Genomic DNA, 22,315 nt, shown 5'->3' with positions numbered 1-22,315 from the left:
TAAAAGAAAAATGCAAACACAACTTAACCAACTTTATTTGACTGCATCTTATTTAGACAGCTTGCACATTTCAAATCCCATTAAATCTCTCTCTCCAAAAGGATATGGGACAATAGAAGAAAATTATGCAGCAATATCCAGTCATCAAACAGCAGTCCAATATTTTGAAATACACGTGATATTTTATAGATACTCAACTCATATCTGACGTCAATATAATTTATGGTTATGTTTTTACAAACCTGAAAGCCCTGTAACATTATAGCACTCATTTTAGTGATGTCATGGTGCACTGAAAAGTAACTCTGATGCACTACCAATTTGCTTTTATCTATGCTCCTGGAAAGTGATGAACTTCATGATTTTTAGACACCATAATAAATATACACATCCAGTCTTATACATGTCAGCCAATACCGTAACACAGGGCAAGGTAAAGTTAAAACATGTGACAAACAAACTCCTTTACACAGATTTGTCAAGCAAGTAGGGAGGGCAATTTACTCAGTAAGTAGGGAGGGTAAAAAACCAATTTTTTAATAATTTTACTTTTTTAATTTTGTTGGCTTCAACTTCAAAAACTACTGTCTGGTTTCTGATCTGTGGACTCCCCTAGAGTAGTTTCATCCTAATGTAAGGGAAATTACAATCAGTCCACACATCAAAAAATGGTAGCATACCCGTTAGCTTCTTCAATACTAACATATATAGCTTCATGGTAGCATGTATAAAATGTTCAGCAGTACGAACTGCCAAACCAGTGTCAGTGGATAGTACAGTCAGTCTTTAAGAGGCAGCACCCCGTTAAAAGAAAGTTGCACCAATCTTGCTCAGTTTTAGCCAAGTGAACTCACGCTATCAATTTTAAATGAGACTGTTTTAAGATTATATAAGAAAGATGAAAGCCCAATATCAAAAAGTAAATGAATGTTTGATGCTGCTTCAACTGGAATGGAGACTTAGTTTTGATGCTGGGTTATCATGCTAGACATTAAAATTTTAGTCTACTTAAGTAAACAATTTTTGTATACCCAATTAAAGACATAAGGTAGACATTTCTGTTCAACATACACCAGGCTGAACAATACGGCAACCATCTGACTTTTTAGCCACATGGTTAAGGTCACGTTTACAAACACCCAGTCAGTTCAGCGAAACCTGGTCAATTCTGGGAGAAAAGGTCAGTAGAGATGGTTTCATTGACAACTCGCCAAAACATAATGGCTGAAATGAAAATCTAGCATGTATCTGTCTACTTTAGAACCGTCCCCATTAGGGAGTCAAGCAAATGTATGTTCATCAACAATCATTACTAATGAATCAGCAAGTCAAATATAAAGTGGTGAGATAAAATTTGATAACTCTTTTAGTTCAGTTCCCTCCATATCAAAAATAACAGAAGCATCACTATGATTGGGATTCCTCTAAATGCTAGAGCCCAAATGACATTTGATCAAAGACATACTCAAAACAGTCAGCTGGAAAGCTGAGTATTGAGTGATCGTTATATTTTAACGCAATCAGTACTCTACCCATTAAACTTTCAAGAGCAATATAAAATGAAAGAAAAAGTTGACTTTAAAAATGAGGAACTATAAATGATCCCACCAGCAGGAAGATTTTATTTTCACCAAATCTGTGTATCTTTATTTTTAAAATACTTGTTATCATGTTCACTTTCAAGACACTGCACTGAGCAAGGAGCAGCTTTCCTTTAAAAAAAAAAAAAAAAAAAAAAAAGGCAACAAACTTTCCTGAAAGGGGGCTTTTACCAACTGTTAATGGAGGTAGGGTTTTTAAAAATACAGTAATTATAGCCATAAAATAAAATTCAAACCAAATCCTAGAACAGAAGTAAAGCATATCCAAATTAAAGAAAAAACAACATAGATTCCTACAAAACATTTTTCACAGAGAATCAATCTTTTTTTTTTTTTTTTATGGGTACCTAGGTTTTCCAGTTAAATTATCCATCACAGGTTTCCTGACTCAGTTGAAAGCAATTAACTTATAAATTTGTTACACTGCACAGATTGACCAAAATACAATGTAACTGAACATGGTGATAACTATTAAGAAAACCCATAAAACTCACTCCAAAAAAATATTCCAATTTTCCCTTTTGTTTTTCTGGAAACTAAGCAAAGCTTCCCCAAGAATTTGCTTAAATAAGTGAAAAGAAAATAAAATCAGTTTAAAATGGATACAATGAACCTTCAAATTTATTTCCAAGACCAAGAACCAAAAGTGAAACAATTTAAGAAATGGAAGCAATGTGAATCCAAATCAAGTGGGAAAAAAGTTCCAGCTACTTTGTAAAAGCTGTACTTCACAGCTTAGCAATAATTTTGATTAAATAAAATCATACCGATTTACATTAATTTTCTATTCTTTTCCAAAAATTCCCTCACTCTCAAAAAAAAAAAAAAAAAAAAGTGCATCCAAAACCCAGCAATTCCCGGCTCCATCAACTTTTCTCATCCCTTTTGAGTCATTTCTCAAAGATTTTCCAAGTAGATTCAACTTCTTACTGTAAGGAAAGAAGGGACTTTACAGTAAACCACTCTGTCACTCACCTGGAAAAAAGTATCCAAATTATAAAAATCTGAAATAATTTATTATCAAATTTAGAATTTAAATAAAAACAAAAGTTTGCTTGCAAAGGCCTGAAAGAAAAGGAAAAGAGAGCATGCATTCAAAAACTAGAGATGAAGACAAATATACTTATCTACACAGGCACTGGCAGACGCAATTTAATTGTTATCTTTACTCATTGTAAGACACACCCAACCCTACATAACATTTTTTTTCATTCACTAATCACTGAGGTACCAATATCCAAGAATGGAAAATTTAATATTGAAAAAATAAAACCTAAAATTGAAGCTTTTCCCCCACCCCCTTCAGAAAACTATGGCAGGTTTCATGTGAAATGTTAGTATACTTAGAGATTTTTACAATCTACATTGGCTTTTTTAGGAACAAAAATCATGTTCCACTTACTGGTTCTGTGACAAAATGATCACTGGGTAAATAACATTGTCAGCAGACTTTGCAAATGAACAAACAAATCTTGGCTATCAACTGGCACATCTTGCTGGTACCAAAAGAACTCTTTAAGTTTAAAACAATCTCTTTTAATTCAGAACAAATGCGCCATGCCAAAGTGCAACAAATATTGTGCGACACTCAATGAGACACTGACAGGTAAGAGCTGCATGGAAATTACTAAATCCACCTGCAAAGCAATTCTGTACAAATTGCATTGCATGCAAAGGTCGATTCTGTGTGGTTGGAAAGTTGTTCCTTGGTATCAGTTTCTCAACGCAGCCACAATTTAAGTCGCAGTGCATCAACTCCATTTAAATAGTATCTGAACAGCCTCTTATCTCGAACAAAACCAAGATTTTCATAAAGTTTCAAAGCAGACTTATTCGTTATTTCTGTTTCCAAAACAACCTTCAAAAAAAATATGAGAAAACTAAGTTATAATTTTATATATTTGAAATTAGCTTATAATTTCTTAAGTTGACAAATCACAAAGTAAACATCAAATATTTAAGAAAAACATTCCATATCGGTTTTAAGATTGATGATGAAAACAATAAATGTTAATGATGTAAAGAAAGAACCCAGAAAATGGTCATCGTAATAGTAATTTTCTCTTGGGGCAAGAGGAGGTAGGAATGCGGACATTTTCTGTTCTACTGATTTTTGTGATGTTTGGAATTTTTAGCAATGAGAATATACATTTTATACTAAAATAAAGATGAATTACTTCCCCGTGGAGAAAAGTAGTGTGACAAAAAGATGAAGAGAAGAAAAAAAATCAACAATACAAACTTTAAGAAAATACAATTTGACCTCCAACTCCTAACTCCTATATTTTCATTAATTTGTCGTCATTTATCCTGGCAACAACTACCCTATTTGTCTAGAATCTAGACCAGAATCTGCAAATTACGGCCCTGGAGCCAAATGTGTCTATTGCTTGTTTCTGTCAATAAAGCTGTATTGGAACACAACCATGGCCATTTGTTTCCATGATGTCCATGACTCCTTTTTCAATACAAGGCAGAGTTGAACAGTTGCAACAGAGATCTATAGTCTGCAAAGTCTAAAATATTTACCCATTAGGCTCTCTGCAGAGAAAGTTTGCCAATCCTAGACCAAAGATACCCAAACATTAGTTAACTGGATTGCAGACACCCTCCTCTGGAGTTTCTGAGTAGATTTGGGGTGGGGCCCAAGAATTTATATTTTGAAAAATTGCCAATTGATGCTGATGATGCTAGTTGGAAAACAACAGTCTGAAACCATGGACTATACATTATGGACATCAACACTGAACAGAAGAACACATAAAATATTAACTTCTGAGTTGTTTTTAGTATTACTGAACAATGGCCCTGACAATGAAGAACTGACACTTTTTGAACATTGTGTGATTTTCTTTTATTATTATTATTAACTTATTTCTACCTTCCTCTACCCAAACATCCTCTATCCCATCCTCCTACCTTTTATATACACAGCTCTATTTGCCTTTCTATTGATTCTCAACCTACCTCATTGAGAATTGTCAACAAAGTGAGCCACAGTTACTGTTGGGATGTCATAACCCTCAGGTGTTTGAAATGAGACAAAAGGGCAAAGTATAATTAAACAAGGGTCCAAGTGAAGCCTATGAGTCACTTTCTATCTCAAGCTACCAAAACATTTGACAAATATTCAAGTAGATGTAAATAATAGAGAAGAAAATGTACTTCATCATATCCAAAACTGAACTCAACTCCTCCTCAATTCCACATGTCAGTAACAATGCTTCAAACCTGAAAACCTAGAAGTCACTATTGAGCTTCTTTCCTCTCTACCCACCCCCCCCCCCATATACATCCAACCACTATTTCTCTTCTCTCTTAAATCTCTCAAATAACTCTTTTCCTTCTATCCCTACTCATACGACTGTAGTCCAAGCTGGCATCAACTTTCACTGTAATTACAAGATACTCCTAACTCAAAAAGTCTCCCATTTTCTTTAAGTAGAATGATGTTCTTGTTAACCTCTGTTTAGAACCACTTACTGACTCCCTTTTGTCCTCAAGATAAAGTTCACAAATTATAGATAATCTAGGGGCACCTGGATAGCTCAGTCAGTTAAGCATCCGACTCTTGATTTCAGCTCAAGTCATTATCTCATGGTTTGTGAGACAGAGCCCCGCATCCGGCTCCACATTGACAGCCATGATCAAGCACGTCAGTCATTGACAGTCATGATCATGTGAAACTGTGATTTCACAATTCATGAGACTGAACCCACATCAGGCTCTGTGCTGAGCCTGCTTGGGATTCTTTCTCTCCCCCCTCTCTTTGCCCCTCCCACACTCTTTCTCTCTTTCAAAATAAATAAACTTAAAAAAAAGTTTAAAAAATAAATAAAGATAATCTAAACAAACTTAAAAGGCCCTCAAATTATGGCATCTACCTACCTCACCAACTTTGCTTTAGGTCTACCCCCTGGTTCTCCATGATCAACACTAAACTTTCAGTTTCTGGAACCCACCTTGATCTTTCCCACCTTAGATCTTTCACATAAATTGTTTTCTGTCTGGAAGGATGCTCTTCCTATCCTCTTTGCTTTTGGCCTTAGCTTGTTACTTCCAGACTGGATGGATTATCCCTTTCTTTTTATACTACCCCGCTGACTTCATTCAACATTTGATGACCATGTCATCTCTCCTAGCTGATGAACCCAACAAGGGCAGGATCATGTATACCTCCTTCACAGCCATTTCCTGTATACCTAACACTGCCTGACAAATAGAAGGCTCTCAGATATGTTAATTATATGCATCCTTAGCACCTTTCATTATATTACACACATTACTTAAATATTAAACAAAAGTATTATTAAATTTTTAAATGACCAAAGGACTTAAAGAGAAAGCATCATCTTAAAGCAACTGAGCAAATCACATGCTAAATCTTAAATTTTAAAAGATCTAAAAACAGGTAATTAATAATTCAGGATAAAGAGAAAATGTTCCTAGGAAGGAACATTTGTCTTATTTCTTTTTAAGTTTATTCTGAAAGAGAGACAGACAGACAGTTCTGTGCGCTGTCAGCACAGAACCCAATGCAGGGTTGATCTCACAAATTTTGAGATCATGACCTAAGCCAAAATCAAGAGTCAGACGCTTAGCTGACTGAGCCACCTAGGCACCCCCCTAGGAAGAACATTTAAAGAAATGTTGTACAGCAAACAAGCTCGTTTAAGATAAGAATAAAAGTCAACAATTTTTCTCTACTCTTAAAAATATGGAAATTTATTTTTTAGTAATGTATACCATCTTCCAGTCTGGGACAGTCCAGTCTGATCAATACAGGTTTTCAATTTTGAACAAATCTCTTGGGTAACTCCTAGAACTCTGTTTTAGGCCACCACCTAATTACAGCTAAAATGTTACATCAAAACAATATGTGAAGCAATAAAAGTACAACTCAAAACTTGGAACTTGATTTCACAGAAAAAGGAGTGACAGGTTTGTTTTTTTTTTAAGCTAATATTTACTGATGGCTTACTAAATGCTATGTAAAGCATTTATATGCATTGTCATTTTATATCCATTTGTGATGTTATTTTCATAAATATCCTATGAAATAGATATGATTTTTCTCCAATTAACAAATGAATGAAACTCAAGGCCACCAGTAGTGCAAAAACAGACCAGACTCCATATCTGAACTAGACCTTATAATATCCACTCTCCTGTGCCTCCCCCTGATTCTTTCCCCAGAGTAAACCAAAGCGGCAATGGGAGATCTAACCTACTTATGACACAATGAAGGGGACCTAAGTCCATGTTCATTAGTATTTGGCAACTGAAAATATTAAGACACATCTGAGGCTAATTATGGCTACAGAAATACACACTTGAGGTGTGGTAAAGAGTTGAATTCGCCTTTGTTGGCATCCTAGCAGATGAGTGAAATACAGCCCAATTACACAGACATGGAATTATACAAAGGGCTGACCTTATTTAAAACCAAAGGATAGTCTCGGTACACTCACATTCTGTCAATAAACAGATCATCTGACAAAATAGGAAATGTCAGAAAAAAGTAACTTTTTAATACTTAATCACTTAAATTCTCTTAAATTAAAAGAGAATCTGGGTTTACAATGAAAACTCAGTATGAAACTATTCGTTTAGTCCACATCATGGGAGTATTACATAGGAAGCCAAAGGATAATGAGGTTATTTTGGTCCCAAAGAAACTTGGCAAAGTTGAATTCTACTTAACAGAAAAAAAAGATTACAGTGAAGTTCCACGGATTCTCTTAGCAACAAACCACTGTCAGGACAAGCCAAACTATTACAGTTTAGAAAGCCTTTTTTAATATTTTAGGCTGGAACTGCTGGAGGGAGGGCAAGCTGTTCACTATTAGAACCTAAACACTAGCTTATCATCTGGCACTTCATAGACCTTATACTGACACTAATGAATAAACTTTATTGTTCTTCATAACATTCCTTTAAGATCAGAATTACTACCACATTGCATACACAGAGAGAAAGACTATAAAAAGTTAAATGACTTGCCTACAATCACACAACTACTAAGTGACAGAAGATGAATCTAGAACCCAGGATTCTCATACCCAGTTCTTTAATTAGGACAGACTACTCGATCAAAAAATCCTGATAGTTTAAATAACTCCGTTTTACTCTGTTCTTTACCTAGCAGCCTCTGTTTGATAGCCAAAATATGTTTCCAGCGAAACAAAAAATGTTCAACATATAATTGTTAAACATAGAAAGCTTAAAAGTCACCTTCGTACATTATCAAAAAATAATAAAAATACCTGATATGTATTTGTACATAACTAAATACCATATGTATTTTGTTACTATGTAACAGATTTATTACTGGTTATGCTAAATTAGACCACTGTTGGTAGGAATGTAAATTGGTACAGCCATCATGGAACAGTACGGAGGTTCCTCAAAAAATTAAAGATAGAACTACTATGTGATCCAGCAATCCCACTTCTGGGTATATATCCAAAGGAATCAAAATCATGACCTCAAATAGGTACTTAGTATCAAATAGATACTCCCATGTTTATCACAGCATTATCACAACAGCCAAAATACAGAAATAACCTGTATGTCCAATGTCTGTCAACAAATGAATGGATAAAGAAAAGGAGCATATACAAACAATGGAATATTTTTCAGCCTTAAAGAAATCCTACCATTGTGGCAACATGGATGAACCTGGAGGACATAATGCTAAGTGAAACATATCAGACATAGACAAATACTGCATGATATCACTTATATGTAGAAACTAAAATAAACTCATAAAAGCAGAAAGTAGAATGGTGGATCCCAGAGGAAATGGGAAGATGCTGGTCAACTAAAAATAGAGCACACAGAGCACATTTAAACTCAATTAAGAAATGTGGTGTATTCTCATCATATAGGAGTTAATTCTGAGTATTGACATCACAGCAATCATACTTTAAATCTAAAAAAAATTTCTGAAATTTAAATTCCCAGAGATGAAGACTTCAAAAGGACATCTACAGATTAAAGGCAAAGCACTGTTCACCATGCTGACCAATCACCCCATTCTAATTTATTTCAGGAAAAAAAGCACACAAAAGTAAACAGTCACTGTGTGGGTTATTTTAGATATACGAATCCTACTTGAAAAATAACATTCTAGGGGTGCCTGAGTGGCTCAGTCGGTTAAGCATCTGTCTGACTGATTTCAGCTCAGGCCACGATCTCAGTCGTGAGAAGGAACCCCACATTGAGGTCTATGCTGGATGTGGAGCCTGCTTAGGATTCTCTCTCCCCCTATCCTTCTGCCTCTCCATGCGTGCATGCAAGTGCTCTCTAAATAAATAAATAAATAAATAAATAAATAAAGACATCCTAGAAAACTCATTCATGCTATTTGTGTGTATTTTTCTTACTATTTCCCCTAATGTAATACACAAAGCCAAGATGCTTGTCCTAGTAGCCACCAGTATGGCAGCAAGAGCATGTGTGGGTGTAACCAAATTCAAGCCAGATCAGTAATATGGGTAATGCATTTCTCATTCATGAAGCAACAAATCCCCTTGTTTCTTTTTTTAATGCTATAATTTTTTAGACAGCTCCAAATATACAGAAAATGAAAAACATCTTTTAGTTATGCTGTTTTAACATGTCTAATTCTGACATAAAAAGTTAGGAAAGTCATAGTAAGGCAAAATGAAAACATCTATTAGATCAGAAGTCTTTCATTATTATTTGAACAAAAACATGATCTACATTTCAACTCTGTGATTACTAATTTTGGTTTAATATGCTGTGAAATTATTTTAAAAATGACAAGAGCAACCAAGAGCAATATAAACTCAGCTCAAGGTCACAAATTCTACAAATAGAAGAGAAAGTAAAAATTGACTGGATGTGCATGGTAAGGCTTCACAGAGATTTCCAAATGTCACTTTCTTTACAGGTGCATAGATTTAAACATTTCTATCTTTATAAGAATAAAAAAAAAAAAACAAAAAAAAAAAAAACAGTACAACCTAAGTAGTAGAAAATGTAATTTAAATCCCTTTTCAAATGTATTTCTGATAATTTGTCAAAACTCCTTAACACTTTTAAAGAAAGGAAGGTTGGGGGCGCCTGGGTGGCGCAGTCGGTTAAGCGTCCGACTTCAGCCAGGTCACGATCTCGCGGTCCGTGAGTTCGAGCCCCGCATCAGGCTCTGGGCTGATGGCTCGGAGCCTGGAGCCTGTTTCCGATTCTGTGTCTCCCTCTCTCTCTGCCCCTCCCCCGTTCATGCTCTGTCTCTCTCTGTCCCAAAAATAAATAAAAACGTTGAAAAAAAAAACAATTAAAAAAATAAATAAATAAATAAAAATAAAAAAAGGAAGGTTGGCCTAACTTAATAAAAGTAAAATTACATGTTGGTTATTTCAAAATTGGTCACTGCATCCTTAGAGAATTAAAATTTCAGTTTTCCTCAGAACAATGAATTATATATGACTGTTTTCATGTGCAAATTTTTTTTTTTACCAAAAGGTATTTTAACTGATTAATAATGCTGTAGATACTTTTTTTTTTAATTTTTAATGTTTATTTATTTTTGAGAGAGAGAGAGACAGAGTGTGAGTGGGCAAGGGGCAGAGAAAGAGGGAGACACAGAATCCGAAGCAGGCTCGAGCCTCTGAGCTGTCAGCACAGAGCCCAATGTGGGGCTTGAACTCATGAACTGTGAGATCATGACCTGAGCCGAAGCCAAACACCAAACTGACTGAGACACCCAGGCACCCCTCCCTGTAGATACTTCAAAAAATTTTACTATGTACAAAAATAAGATAACTGCTCTTCCCAGAAAGCTTATAGAAAGCTCAAAGAGAAAGACAAGTTAACAATCATGCAAGCCGAAATTCACAAGTACATTAAAAAAAAAAGGAGGTACAGATAAGATGCTGGTGGCACAGAACTAATTGGTCAACCATCATACTCTATCACAAATGCCACACTAAGTACTAAGAATACAGCAGTAAACAAGAAAAGGCATCTCTGCTCTCCACAGTGGCTAAGGCAGACTCTGAACAAGTAAATTTCAGTGAAGTATATTTTACAAAAAGAAACGTTAAGAAAACCACAGAAACTATACAATTGATTCTGTCCAGAAGGATTAAGGAAAACTTTAAAAAATTGTTATTGTATTGGGTCTTAAAGACTGAGAAGTAGTTTAACAAGTAGGAGGGCCAAAAAGCTACTAGGCCTAGCAAACACATCAGTGAGAAAGTAGTTACAATGGATTGGAGGGGGAAGAAACCAAACCAAAGGGAATGAAATGGTAGTAAAAGGAAGTGGAACCAACAAACACAAATTATCAAGAATTAGAAGAGAGAGGGGGATAGAATTGTTGCTTATATAGTTTAAAACTCAATGAAAGGGAGAGTGAAAGCCTTATAAGGAGTAAACAAAATTCTAACTCTGCATAGAGCAAATCCTTTATCTGAACAATATGGGACACACTAAATTTTGTTTAAAACATGGAAGAGTTAGAAGCAAAACAAAACAAAAAACATGGAAGAGTTCTTTAATTCAAAGGCAGAGTAATTCAAACTGCAAAAACGTAAGTTCATGGAACTATCTCCGTTTCAGACTAATATTAAGTAAAACTCATTGCTTCAAAAGAAAATTCAGAACAAGATCTTTAGGTCCACAATGAAAAGAGTATTTCTACCATAAAACGTATCACTAATTTAGGACCTAACTTTGAGACTAAAACAATATAACCCAAATCTCCGTATCATTCCCCAGAACTTTCAAAGAAAAACCAATACCATTTAAACATTTGCTCAGTTAAGGTAAGGCACACACCCTGTCTCGCAGGTAGTGACTAGGATAACTCACAAAACGCATAGCTATAAGGAACATAATACTCCTTGTTCATAACATCCCTGCTAACTTTTATGAAGCTTGACTTCTCTTCCTGATGAGCTACACCAGTGTGACTATGGTCCAAACAGATCAACATATGCAGTCCAATCCTCTTCTGCAAATTTTAGTTACATTAAAATGGTCAGGGTCACTGCATCTTTTACTTCTTGATATTAATAACTGTGAATTATATGAGATCCTCCACTGTATGTGAATTATCTTATTTGAAATAACACTGAATGCCCTGATATCTCAGGATGACTTCCTCCGTGCTACCCAATGTATCTGTAGGCCTACTCATACAACCATTATTTAGTGTGGCCTGTCGGAATACAAACTAATGTGAACAAGGAGCATGAGAATAGTCTAGGGTAAATCTCTGTATTCTGACATGGAAACACGTTCACGAGATACTGTTAAATGAAAAAGTAATTCTTGCAGAATAATAATTATGGTTTAGTTTGTATAAAGAAAAACTATTACACAGCTAAGATGTGTGCTTAGAATGTGAGGATACATATTTAAAGATTAACAGTAGCTATAAGTGGAAAGAAGAACAAAGCATTGAAGAGTGTGAGGACAGTGAAAGAAGGGACTTTGCACCCCCAAATATACACATACATATAATGGTTAATGAGTGTGTATAAATTTTGTACAGAAAAAAACCCACCTTAAAAAATTATCAAAACAAGTTACAAACTTTTGAGGAAAAATTACCTAATTTCAAGTATTTTGAGAACTCTCTAAGGCATATTTGCCCTCTAATAACAAAGACAACTGTCCCTTGTAACGTTCATAAAGTTACTAGCATCATACAACTTTGTTCCTTCATAGTCACCATTGCTATATCAAAAACATCTACACTTCTCTAGTTTATACTTATTCTCTTCCACCTGAAACAGTAAATTGTAACATTCCCAACCATCACCATTAGTTATGGAGCACTCACCATGTGTATGGCACAGTGCTGTAGGATACCAAAAAATTTATACCTGTGGTTAGGCTGTACAAACAAGCTAAACAGAAAAGATGCTCTTAGGTTGAAACATAGACAGGTCTAATTTTAAAAGTGGTTGTCTTTTTTTTCTCCTTAGCCTTATCATTAGCTAATGCTGATTTTTTTTTTTTTCAAACATGAAATGTCTTTCATATGAACTGACAGTTGGCCCATAGATTAAACAAAAAAAAAGTTATTTAGAGAGAAACTAAGGCCGATATGTAAGGAAATTACAGTAAGATATGTAATAAGAGCCACCTTAAATGACTTAACTGATAACAAATCCTCTGAATACCAATTCCTCTGAATACCAATTATTTACTGAAAATGTCTAAGATTTCACCTTTATGTTTTGACAAAGAACACATTTTAGCTCCCATTATCATCTTAGAATTTGTTCTAGGTCAAAACTCAAGTGCTTTTCACCACAAGCTACAATGTTATAATAATAGTTTGCAATGAAATTTGCAATACAATTTATTGTGGGATATTTATTTAAAAACCAAACTGATAAAATACAGACTAGGAAAAAAGGTTTTAAACATTTAGAAAGACTTACCTCATCACAGTCTCCTTCAACCATGGCGTATATAGCTTTCTTAACCAAGTTAGTACCTAGAATATAGATCTGAGTATTAATGAAGGAAAATTTAGTTTCTTAAGGATACCTAAATTATCGTATTTATAAGCACAGAAATATCAAATGCTGGGTTCTACCTTGAACGCAGACAACAGACTATCTTAAGTGAGAAAAAATTCAGATTTAAACTGAGAGCCCAACAAACCTACACATAGTAATATAAGTTCCCTCTTAAAAGACATAGCTCCTTAGGCATCTCTTTTTCTCAGGTGTAATTATTTGCTCCAAGCAGGAGTTTGTGCTCTTCTGTTTGAAAGTAAGAGAAAAGGGAAAAAAGAAAAAGGCAAGATATGGTACGGCCAGAACAGCCCAGGAAATCCTTGAACTAGCCAGAAGCTACAAGACCCTTGGGCCAATCTTGCCAAAGATCACACCAGAAACTGCTGTGGCCCAGAGTGGACCCAAGACACTGGGTTGGTTCCTACAAACCTTCCAGTGAGTCCGGGCATTCCCAAATGATGCCAGTGGTGTCTCTGTAAATGTCTAGCTAAATGTATCCTGGTTTAGGGTCAGATACACGTGGTACATTAAAGGGAAAAAACTGACAAATCTGATTCTAAGAAAACCAAATTGTTAGGAAATCTCTTCATTTTCAAACCATGTACATGACCAAGAACACATTACATGGGCCAAACAAAATGTCTGAAGGTCAGGATGCAATCCTCAAGCCACCAGTTTCTGCCCTCTGAACTAGACAGATAATTGCCTATCATCTGCCATGAGCTCTTATCAGCTCTTTTCAATGCATCAATATAACAGATCCAATTCATTAAAAACCCTAGCAGTAAACTCTAACACTGTAAAAAATAAGTTGGTTAAATCCAATGTATTAAGTCAGCATACTCACAATGATTTCTCATGACCTCTCAGACTGTATGAAACTCTTAAATTGGACAATAATACTCGTATTTGAAACAACAACAACAACAAACTACAAGTAACAAACTGCTGGTAATTAAATACCGGAATAGGCATCAATTCTTCTTTCACAAATACTTACTTAGCTTCACTAGATCCCAGGATTTGACATGCTCTGACAAGTGCTCAATCCCCCATCCTGAACAAAGAGCCAGTAGGTCCTAGACACTAGGACAGTAGTTCTTAACCAGGCTTATATCACAGTCAGCTGGGGACACTTCAGTCCTACTTCTAACAGGACACACAACATTCTCAGGAAGAGAGACTGAAACATTTGTTTTTAAATCACCCACATGATTCTAATGACCATTATAAATCATAAGTATAAGATTGACTGAAAATGCCAGGAATAGTAGACCCAAGAAAGAGATGAATTTGGGAATAGTAAGAAACAATTCTCCTGGTCCTCCCTGAATTGCTAATATAATGTTTGAGGACTAGAACTAAATAATGGTAACAATTTCTCCTTAATTTTGCCTAGAGCTCCACTTAACCCAAGTATAGACAGCTCCTAGAGAGCTGTGATCAAGTGCCCCAAAATGCTATTAAGAGCTGCAGTACGTAGTACAATGCAAAGCATTTTGAATGTGATCAAAAAAATGTTTGGAAGTAAAAACTGATTCACTTGTTACTTATTAGAAAGATAATTTCTCAAACAAAACACTAATAAAGAAAACAATTCATTTTAGGAACATTTTGAAAATATTTTGAAATAAAAATAACCTTAATTTTCTCCCCTTAGCGTCTTTCTCATTTCTATATGTTTACATTTAAGTCTTTTGCTTCAAAAAACAAAAATGAAAATAACTTATGCATTCTTTTAGTGACATAATATTTTCCTTACCAATGCCATTTCTCCTGTACTTGGAATCCACGGCTAACATGGCTATATAACCTCTGCGGAACATCTTTTTGTGCATATCCAACTTGCAAACGATGGCACCTACACACTCCTCCCCTACCATGGCCTTAAAAATAAACAAACAGTTATGAAGAATACATTGCCGTCAGGTACCGCACAATTACCCAGGGAAACAGCAACCAACCACTGGTCAGCATTTTTGAGGAAAGAAGAGAGAAGAATTCTAGTAACAGAGCAATCACAGAAGTTTCAGAAATCTAAATCCCAGAACTCCTTCAGAAGTTCCAGTTTTAAAATCTTTCAACACTGTTTAGGGCATAAATGTCTTATGCTCATTATCAAAGCCTGGGGGGAAAAAGCAAGATTTCCACAAAGTTAATACTCAAGTACTTTGTAAGAGGTGGTTATAATTATTTGCAATAAAGACCTACATATTTAAGATTTGGGGAGAAATACGTGAAAGTAATTTTTTTAAGAAAATGTCTCTTCAAAACAAAGAAAGAAAATGTCTCTTCATTAGGGTATAAAATACTGTGAAACTTATCAAAGTACTATAAATTTAAATGTAATTCTAACAAAGTTTTAGTGAAAGACAGAACACCTAATATTTATACTATGACAGTAGAGTTCGATTTCGAGCAGGAAAAAAACAAAGACAAAAAAATGCAAACGACTTTCACAAAAAAAAGATGGTTATTAAGGTATTCCTTGCATCTTCCCCAAGGGTTTTTGTTAGTGAAGGACTACAAAGACTAGATATTCAATGGTCTAGTCACTCCTGACAATGTCATTATCACAAAGCTCAAAGAATATCTAGAACTTAAAACCAGAGCTTCATAGTAAAGTGAAAGCTTTAATTTTACAGAGCTACTTTAATAAAAATTTATGTCTTTCCAGAGTATTAAAGGTTAAATGCTGAATAAATGCTAATAATCCCCCATTTTTATTAAGATTTCCAGTGTTACCATTGAAAATAAGTTTTTCAAAAGTTCTGTCACTGATGAAAAGTTCTAGTAACACTGTATTCTGGTAAATATCAATAGGGGAATAGCTTTAATTGTTAATAATGTGTCAGCTAGTTAGAAATATTTGTTTGCTCTAAAGAGCACTCATTTAAAAAATATGAAAACTTCAAATTATCTCTTAATAAAATAAAATTTCCAGAAGAAACTATTTCAACAGCAAAAACCAGGAATTAGTTTAAAAAATTAAAAAGCCCAGTTTACACTTAATTTTAACTTAATTTTGATGTGACATTTAATTCATCATTCTGTAAAATGATTAAAAAGACTTTTTTAAACTGTGAGAAAAATCTTTTAGATACTTCCATTTCACACAAACCTGAACTAGGTCAGAAAAATCCTTTTGAAGGGATATTAAATTGAATAATCCACTTAATTCATTTCTGTTTTATCACACAATCCAAAACTATCTTGGACAATAAACCTCTAAAACTGTTATTTCCATTTTCATTCACAATAAATCAATCTGGTTCTGTAAAAGCTGTTTTCAAAACTAAAATTTCTGGGGCACCTCGGTGGCTTAGTCAGTAAAGCATCTGACTCTTGATTTTGGCTCACGTCATGTTCTCGCAGTTTGTGAGTTTGAGCCCAGCGTCGGGCTCTGCACTGAGAGTGCAGAGCCTGCTTGGGATTCTCTCTCCCTCTCTCTCTCTCTCTCTCTCTCTCTCTGGCCCTACCCAGCTCTCACTCACACTCTACTCTCTCTCAAAATAAATAAATTAAAAAAAAAAAACTTAAAATTTCTTTATGAAATAATAGCTGAAATACACACAAAAGTGGCCTGGTTGAACAACTCTGACAGCATTTTCTGATTCTAAAATAACTCATCTCAAATATATGTGGCTGTGTATATATGTATGTACATACATGTTAGGCCCAAAAGTACATTTAAAAACTTTTTTAAGGGGCGCCTGGGTGGCGCAGTCGGTTAAGCGTCCGACTTCAGCCAGGTCACGATCTCGCGGTCCGTGAGTCCGAGCCCCGCGTCGGGCTCTGGGCTGATGGCTCAGAGCCTGGAGCCTGTTTCCGATTCTGTGTCTCCCTCTCTGCCCCTCGCCCGTTCATGCTCTGTCTCTCTCTGTCCCAAAAATAAATAAACGTTGAAAAAAAAAAAAATTTTTAAAACTTTTTTAAGTAGGTTTCACGCACAGCATGGAGCCCAACGTGGGGCCCAAACTCACGACCCTGAGATCAAGAGTAGGACATTTAAATGACAGAGCCATACCCCAGGCACCCCACATTAAAAAACTCTGTGACCTAAGGTTGTAAATTAGGGAAAACGGAAATCTATATAAATCTATGATATAAAACTGTAGGACAGCTACATTTCACAATTAATAAACCATCCCAAAGAACAAAGAATCAAAACCACTAGACACAATACATTTGGACAATACTTCCAAATTGGATAGGAATTTCAAACGAATCTTCTTTTGACCAAGGTAGTAAAAGGCGAACAAAGTATTTTATCAGTTCATGCTTGGACTAGATTGACTCTTCCTAATTAAGAATATGTAGGAGCAAAAATCAAGTGGTACTCATCGTTAAAAAATAAAAGCCCAATGTGGCACCTGGGTGGCTCAGTCAGTTATGTGTCCAACTTCCACTCAGGTCATGATCTCATGGCTCGTGGGTTCGGGCCCCATGTCAGGCTCTGTGCTGACAGCTCAGAGTCTGGAGCATGCTTCAGATTCTCTGTCTTCCTCTCTCTCTGCCCTTCCCCCATTCATGCTCTGTCTCTCAAAAACAAGTAAAAAATGTTAAAAAATTTTTTTTAAAAATTACAAAAAAATAAAAGCCCAATATATAATGTACTCTAATAAGATATTCGTAGAGAGGAAGGCCTACCCTGCTATTTTTTCCTGAGAAATTGCTGATGAATATGTAAGAATTACTAAACTGCTTATCAATTTTTCCAAATAAAAGCTTCTCCACATATATTTGGAAGTCATACTATTAAATGTGTTCCTTTTTCAAGGATGGGAACTGAAAAAATCTTGGCAAGATTAAGACTTAACTCTACAAGGCCAATTGCTTGTCAATCTACAAAACTTGAAAACTACAAGTTGTATGAAATAGAAATTCCCAAATTCCAGAATGCTATACATAGGAAAACAGAGGAAGCCAGAAAGTTAAATTTAGAATAAACAGAAATACTATAGTACATCACTGGTAATAAGTTTAAGAAGTTCAAAAAGGCACTAAAAGATAAAAATACCATGAACTCAAAAATGGCAAAGATAAATTAGTTAAGAACAGAAAAACTGACAGGGTCTCCCATTTGTATAGTACTCTACTATCACATCTGTTACAATTATTAGAAGAGCCATAAGAAACTCATTTTTGTTAGTCAGGTTTGGTCAAGTGCTGGCAATTTTCTACGGAAGGTTCAACCTCATACATTCCATTTGATCCATTACAGGTTATATATAGAAACCAAAAACATTTTGGAGGTTTTTAATCTCTTGAGATTCTTGATGTTTGCCAGGGCAATATAACTTGGGGACACAATGATCTTCCCTGAAGATCAAGGGTATGTCATTTTTCAGATTCTTACTTATTTCCATAATGAGAGGTCAGGTAAAGTTCTAACTTTACCTCTCTGCCACTAAATATCTGAAGCTTTTTTTTTTTTTAAGATTTTATTTTTAAGTAATCCCTATATCCAACTTGAGGCTCAAACTCACTACCCTGAGGTCAACAGCAGCATGCTATGGGGCACCTGGGTGGCTTAGTTGGTTAAGCATTCGACTCTTGATTTCAGCTCAGGTCTTGATCCAATGGATTGTAAATTAGAGCCCCATATCAGGCTCTGTGTTGACAGCATGGAGCCTGCTTGGGATTCTCTGTCTCCTTCTCTCTGCCCCTCCCTGCTGGCTCGCTCGCACTCTCTCTCTCTCCCTCAAAAATTAACATTAAAAAACAAAAAAAGAGTCGGATGCTCCATGGACTGAGCCAGCCAGGCACCCCTAAATATCTGAAGATTTAAACATTTTTAAGTCACTCAGGTCCTTAATTTTTTTTCATTAAAAAAAAAAAATGAAGTTGAGCTAGATTATATTTAAGACCCGTTAGAGTTCTAAAATGATACGATTTAAAATAAACATACACACTTATATTTATTTTAAATTGTTCTTAGAGGAAATTCAAATTTTTTAAACGCCAACATAAAGGCCCCGATTCTAAGTGGCCTCTGATTAACTATTGTTTTCTGTTCCATATCTCCAGATACATACTTGCACTAATAAGTCTTAGATGTCAACCACTTGTACATATCTCAATTTCCAGATATTCAGAATTTAATATTAAACAAACTATTAAGAACTAAAGTACAAATTAGCTGGCGAACTGGAGTCTATGTAAAATCAAAACTAAAGTTTAATATTAGGTTTATCAGAGTCGAAAATGGAAGACAAGTTGAGAGAGGTCCAGGTAATATCAGAACCCAAAGCTGACTAAATATTATATATACAACTATTTTCTGTAATTAATAGAAATACATATTTCAATTTAAGGTTTGACTCAGTCATATACTTTTGTGGGTAAATTTACAATTGAATCAATCTACAATTTTTAGCAATTACAGTGGCATTTAATGACACATATATAGTGCTATAAAATCATCCCCATATGCACTGACATAGGCATGTCTTAGAACTTCTATGTTGATACAATGGTTAGAATCCTGTAAGAGCAGTTTTGTAGAATATAAGATAGTTCCTACAGTTTAAACAAATATACTAAATTGAGGTTTAGCAAAGTGAACACAGAAAACAGCAGAACTACCATTATCTACAATTCTGAGGTTATATTTTTAGATTACCACCAACATACAGAATCAGAATCAGAAAGATGGATTTCTAAAGAACTGTCAAAACGTCTTGGGGGGATGTGCAACGAAGTGCTAAGTGCAATTACGTCAATGCTAAAACATAAATAGTAGTAGCTTCTCCCTTTACATAGCAAAAAATATTTCTTAAAAGCATGTTGCCTTTCTTTGGTGAAATTCAAGAAATAAAATGCTTGTGAAGACACGATACAAAACATACCTCCAGTTAATATTTAAGTGAAAGGTTTCAGAATAAAATTGGTCAATATTTTTGGGAAGAAACTATTGGTACTGCCAGTACTACATAAATTAAAAAAAAAAAACAAGAAAACTATTTAGCTTGTTTCATAGCCAAATCTTTTTCACTTACATGTAAATCCAAAAATTCTGTCAACTGTGCTTTACACAGCCTGTGTCACTATTAATATGTACGACGTACGTGTATGGATGATCAGTTTCTTAAAGGAAAAAATGAGATTAGTAACAGTTTCACACTTAAGTTTCCTACATTCCACAAAACGGTATTTTGTTCGAGCTTCAGGGTCTTTCAGCCACCAGAAGTGTTAGTAGTGCCTTCTACAATCTAGCACCAGAAAGCAGGCTGGCTACAACTGCTAATTGTCCTGAATTGTCCTGTCGAAGTAAAAGGAAACAATCTCCATAATTACGGAAAACGCTTGTAAGATTTAATTCCCCAATGTGGCCACAGCAAGTTTACTGACAATCATGTTCACCAAAACATGTTTATGCATACACTCTTCCCTGATTACGGCTGTAATTGAGAGATTAATAAAGCCTGTATCCGAACAGAACCATGTTCAAATTAAATGATTGCAAAGTGCTTTGAGGATGAGGGAGGGTAATTAAAGACGGTTAAACATGATTATAAGCTAATATAAACAGAATCGAAGACCCCCAACATGCATCATACAGGCTTGTTGCATTTACATAAGTACCAAGTTAAGCCAGATCAAGAAGTCTTACCTTCAAAACAGTTTCATTAAAAAACTAGGAGTGTGGACACGCACTTTACATCATGTAACGTACTATGAAACGCAGAAGTATACATCCACTGCCACTCTCAGCCCTCACACTCCCTGCCCTGCACGGCCTGGATCTCTCTGCTGCGTTCACCCTCTTTGCATTCCATCCACTTACCAAGAAGCACAGCTGTGGCCAGTTGTGGATAAAATATCTATAGGTATAAATGGAGTAGGGTTCAGACAGATCTTTGGTGATCAGTCTCATGATATCGGGCATTTGTAGCTCGGATTCATATCGGACATAACGTATCGTCCGATCCTCCCCAGGCTCAACCTCCCGGCCTGAGGGGCTTCTTAAACTGCAGCCGGCGGTCAGGGATGAAGACAGCAGCCGCACCTGCTCATCTTCCTCCTCCTCCTGCTCCGTGCCCTCCGCCAGTCCATTGCGGGCCGCCGCAGGATCGCTCGCCGCCACTGCCTCCGCCGGGCTGGGGAGCGCAGTTCTTCCATTATTGGGGAGGCAGTGAGGGGGGCTCTCGCCCGAGTGTACCCCAGCTCCTTTTGTTGCAGTCGCTCTGGGCCCCCCGTCGGGGGTGGCCGTGGTCGTGGCCGCCTCGGCCGCGCTCAAAACCTTGCTCTTGAGAGAGGCGGCCGCCCGGAGGTGCCGCAGTTCGGGGCTGATCAATCCGTTGAGCTGCTGCTGCTCCTGCGGCGGCTGAGGGCAGCGGAGGCACGGATGCCCCTTGGCCGCCGCCGTCGCCTCGCCGCCCGCCGGGCTCCTGCCGCCGCCGCCGCCTTCGTGCTCCTCGTCGTCCTCCTCGTCCTCGCTGCAGCAGGCGAGGGCGGCCCCCGCCGGGAAGGGACAGCGGGGCTCGGCCGCCGCCGAGGCCGGAGGTGCTGGTGGTGGGAGGAGGCTGCTAGGCCCAGGCGGTACCTCCGCCATCCTAGAGGCGACACAGACCGAGAGGGGAGGCCATGAGACCCCGCGGACGAGCGCGGAGCAGAGAGGGCGTCGGGCGGGGGGAGGAGGGGGGGGCGGCGAAGGTGGAGGGGGGGAAACAAAGGCAGAAACCGTCCCTCACGGAGCAGCCCCCCCAATTCCGCGCCCCCCCCCCCCGCTCTTCAGCGCCGCCCAGCTGTTCAGCCGGCCACCGTCCCCGTCCGCCCGCACCCATCCGCTGGCCCTGTCACCCCCGGCCCCTCCCTGTCCCCTCCGCGAGGCTCACCCCGCACAGGTCCCCGCCGCCACTGCCGCCACTCCTCTTCCTCCTCAGCCGCCGCCGCCGCCTCCTCCGCCGCCGCGGCCGCCTCCACCGCCGCCAAGGTTCACACTCAGCCGCCGTCGCCGTAAAGCGCCTCGGCTGTTACCCCGGGTAAAGTTTCCTAGGCCTGGCTTTACGACACTTCCCTGCCTGCCGGCTGCCGGGGCCAAGGGAAAGGGGCGTGGAGGGAGGTGACCTGTGGAGGGGCGGGGACGAAGGTGTCTCCTGTGGACTTTGGGGGAGGCTGCGTGCTAATGGGTGGGGCTGTGGGGCGGGGAAGTCGCTGAGGGCTTTGGAGTCTTCGGCGCCTAGTCCACTGTCCTCGGCGTTGGGA

The 22,315-nt window shown here is 37.3% G+C and overlaps 1 protein-coding gene across 1 annotated transcript; it reads right to left on the bottom strand.

The window, feature by feature from the left end:
- Nucleotides 1-22,095, bottom strand: NAA30 (N-alpha-acetyltransferase 30, NatC catalytic subunit). The gene is made up of 5 exons (XM_043556247.1): nt 21,946-22,095; nt 20,895-21,663; nt 14,868-14,991; nt 13,025-13,080; nt 1-3,459 (listed from the first exon to the last, which is right to left on the bottom strand). The coding sequence occupies exons 2-5, from the start codon at nt 21,660-21,662 to the stop codon at nt 3,322-3,324; spliced, it is 1,086 nt and encodes a 361-aa protein (XP_043412182.1). The 5' UTR covers nt 21,663; nt 21,946-22,095; the 3' UTR covers nt 1-3,321.
- Nucleotides 22,096-22,315: the final 220 nt, after the last annotated feature.

Source organism: Prionailurus bengalensis, chromosome B3 (assembly GCF_016509475.1).
Source record: "Prionailurus bengalensis isolate Pbe53 chromosome B3, Fcat_Pben_1.1_paternal_pri, whole genome shotgun sequence".
NCBI lineage: Eukaryota > Metazoa > Chordata > Mammalia > Carnivora > Felidae > Prionailurus > Prionailurus bengalensis.
This window is presented reverse-complemented; position numbering and strand designations above follow the sequence as displayed.

Bases quoted from the DNA above. Each gene is read 5' to 3' on its own strand.
- NAA30 (XM_043556247.1), bottom strand. From the start codon at position 21,662: ATGGCGGAGGTACCGCCTGGGCCTAGCAGCCTCCTCCCACCACCAGCA. The intron at 13,081-14,867 runs GTAAGGAAAATA...TCTATATTCTAG, and splicing joins GTACAGGAGAAATGGCATTG to GTACTAACTTGGTTAAGAAA. The intron at 3,460-13,024 runs GTAAGTCTTTCT...TTTTTTTTGAAG, and splicing joins TTGAAGGAGACTGTGATGAG to GTTGTTTTGGAAACAGAAAT.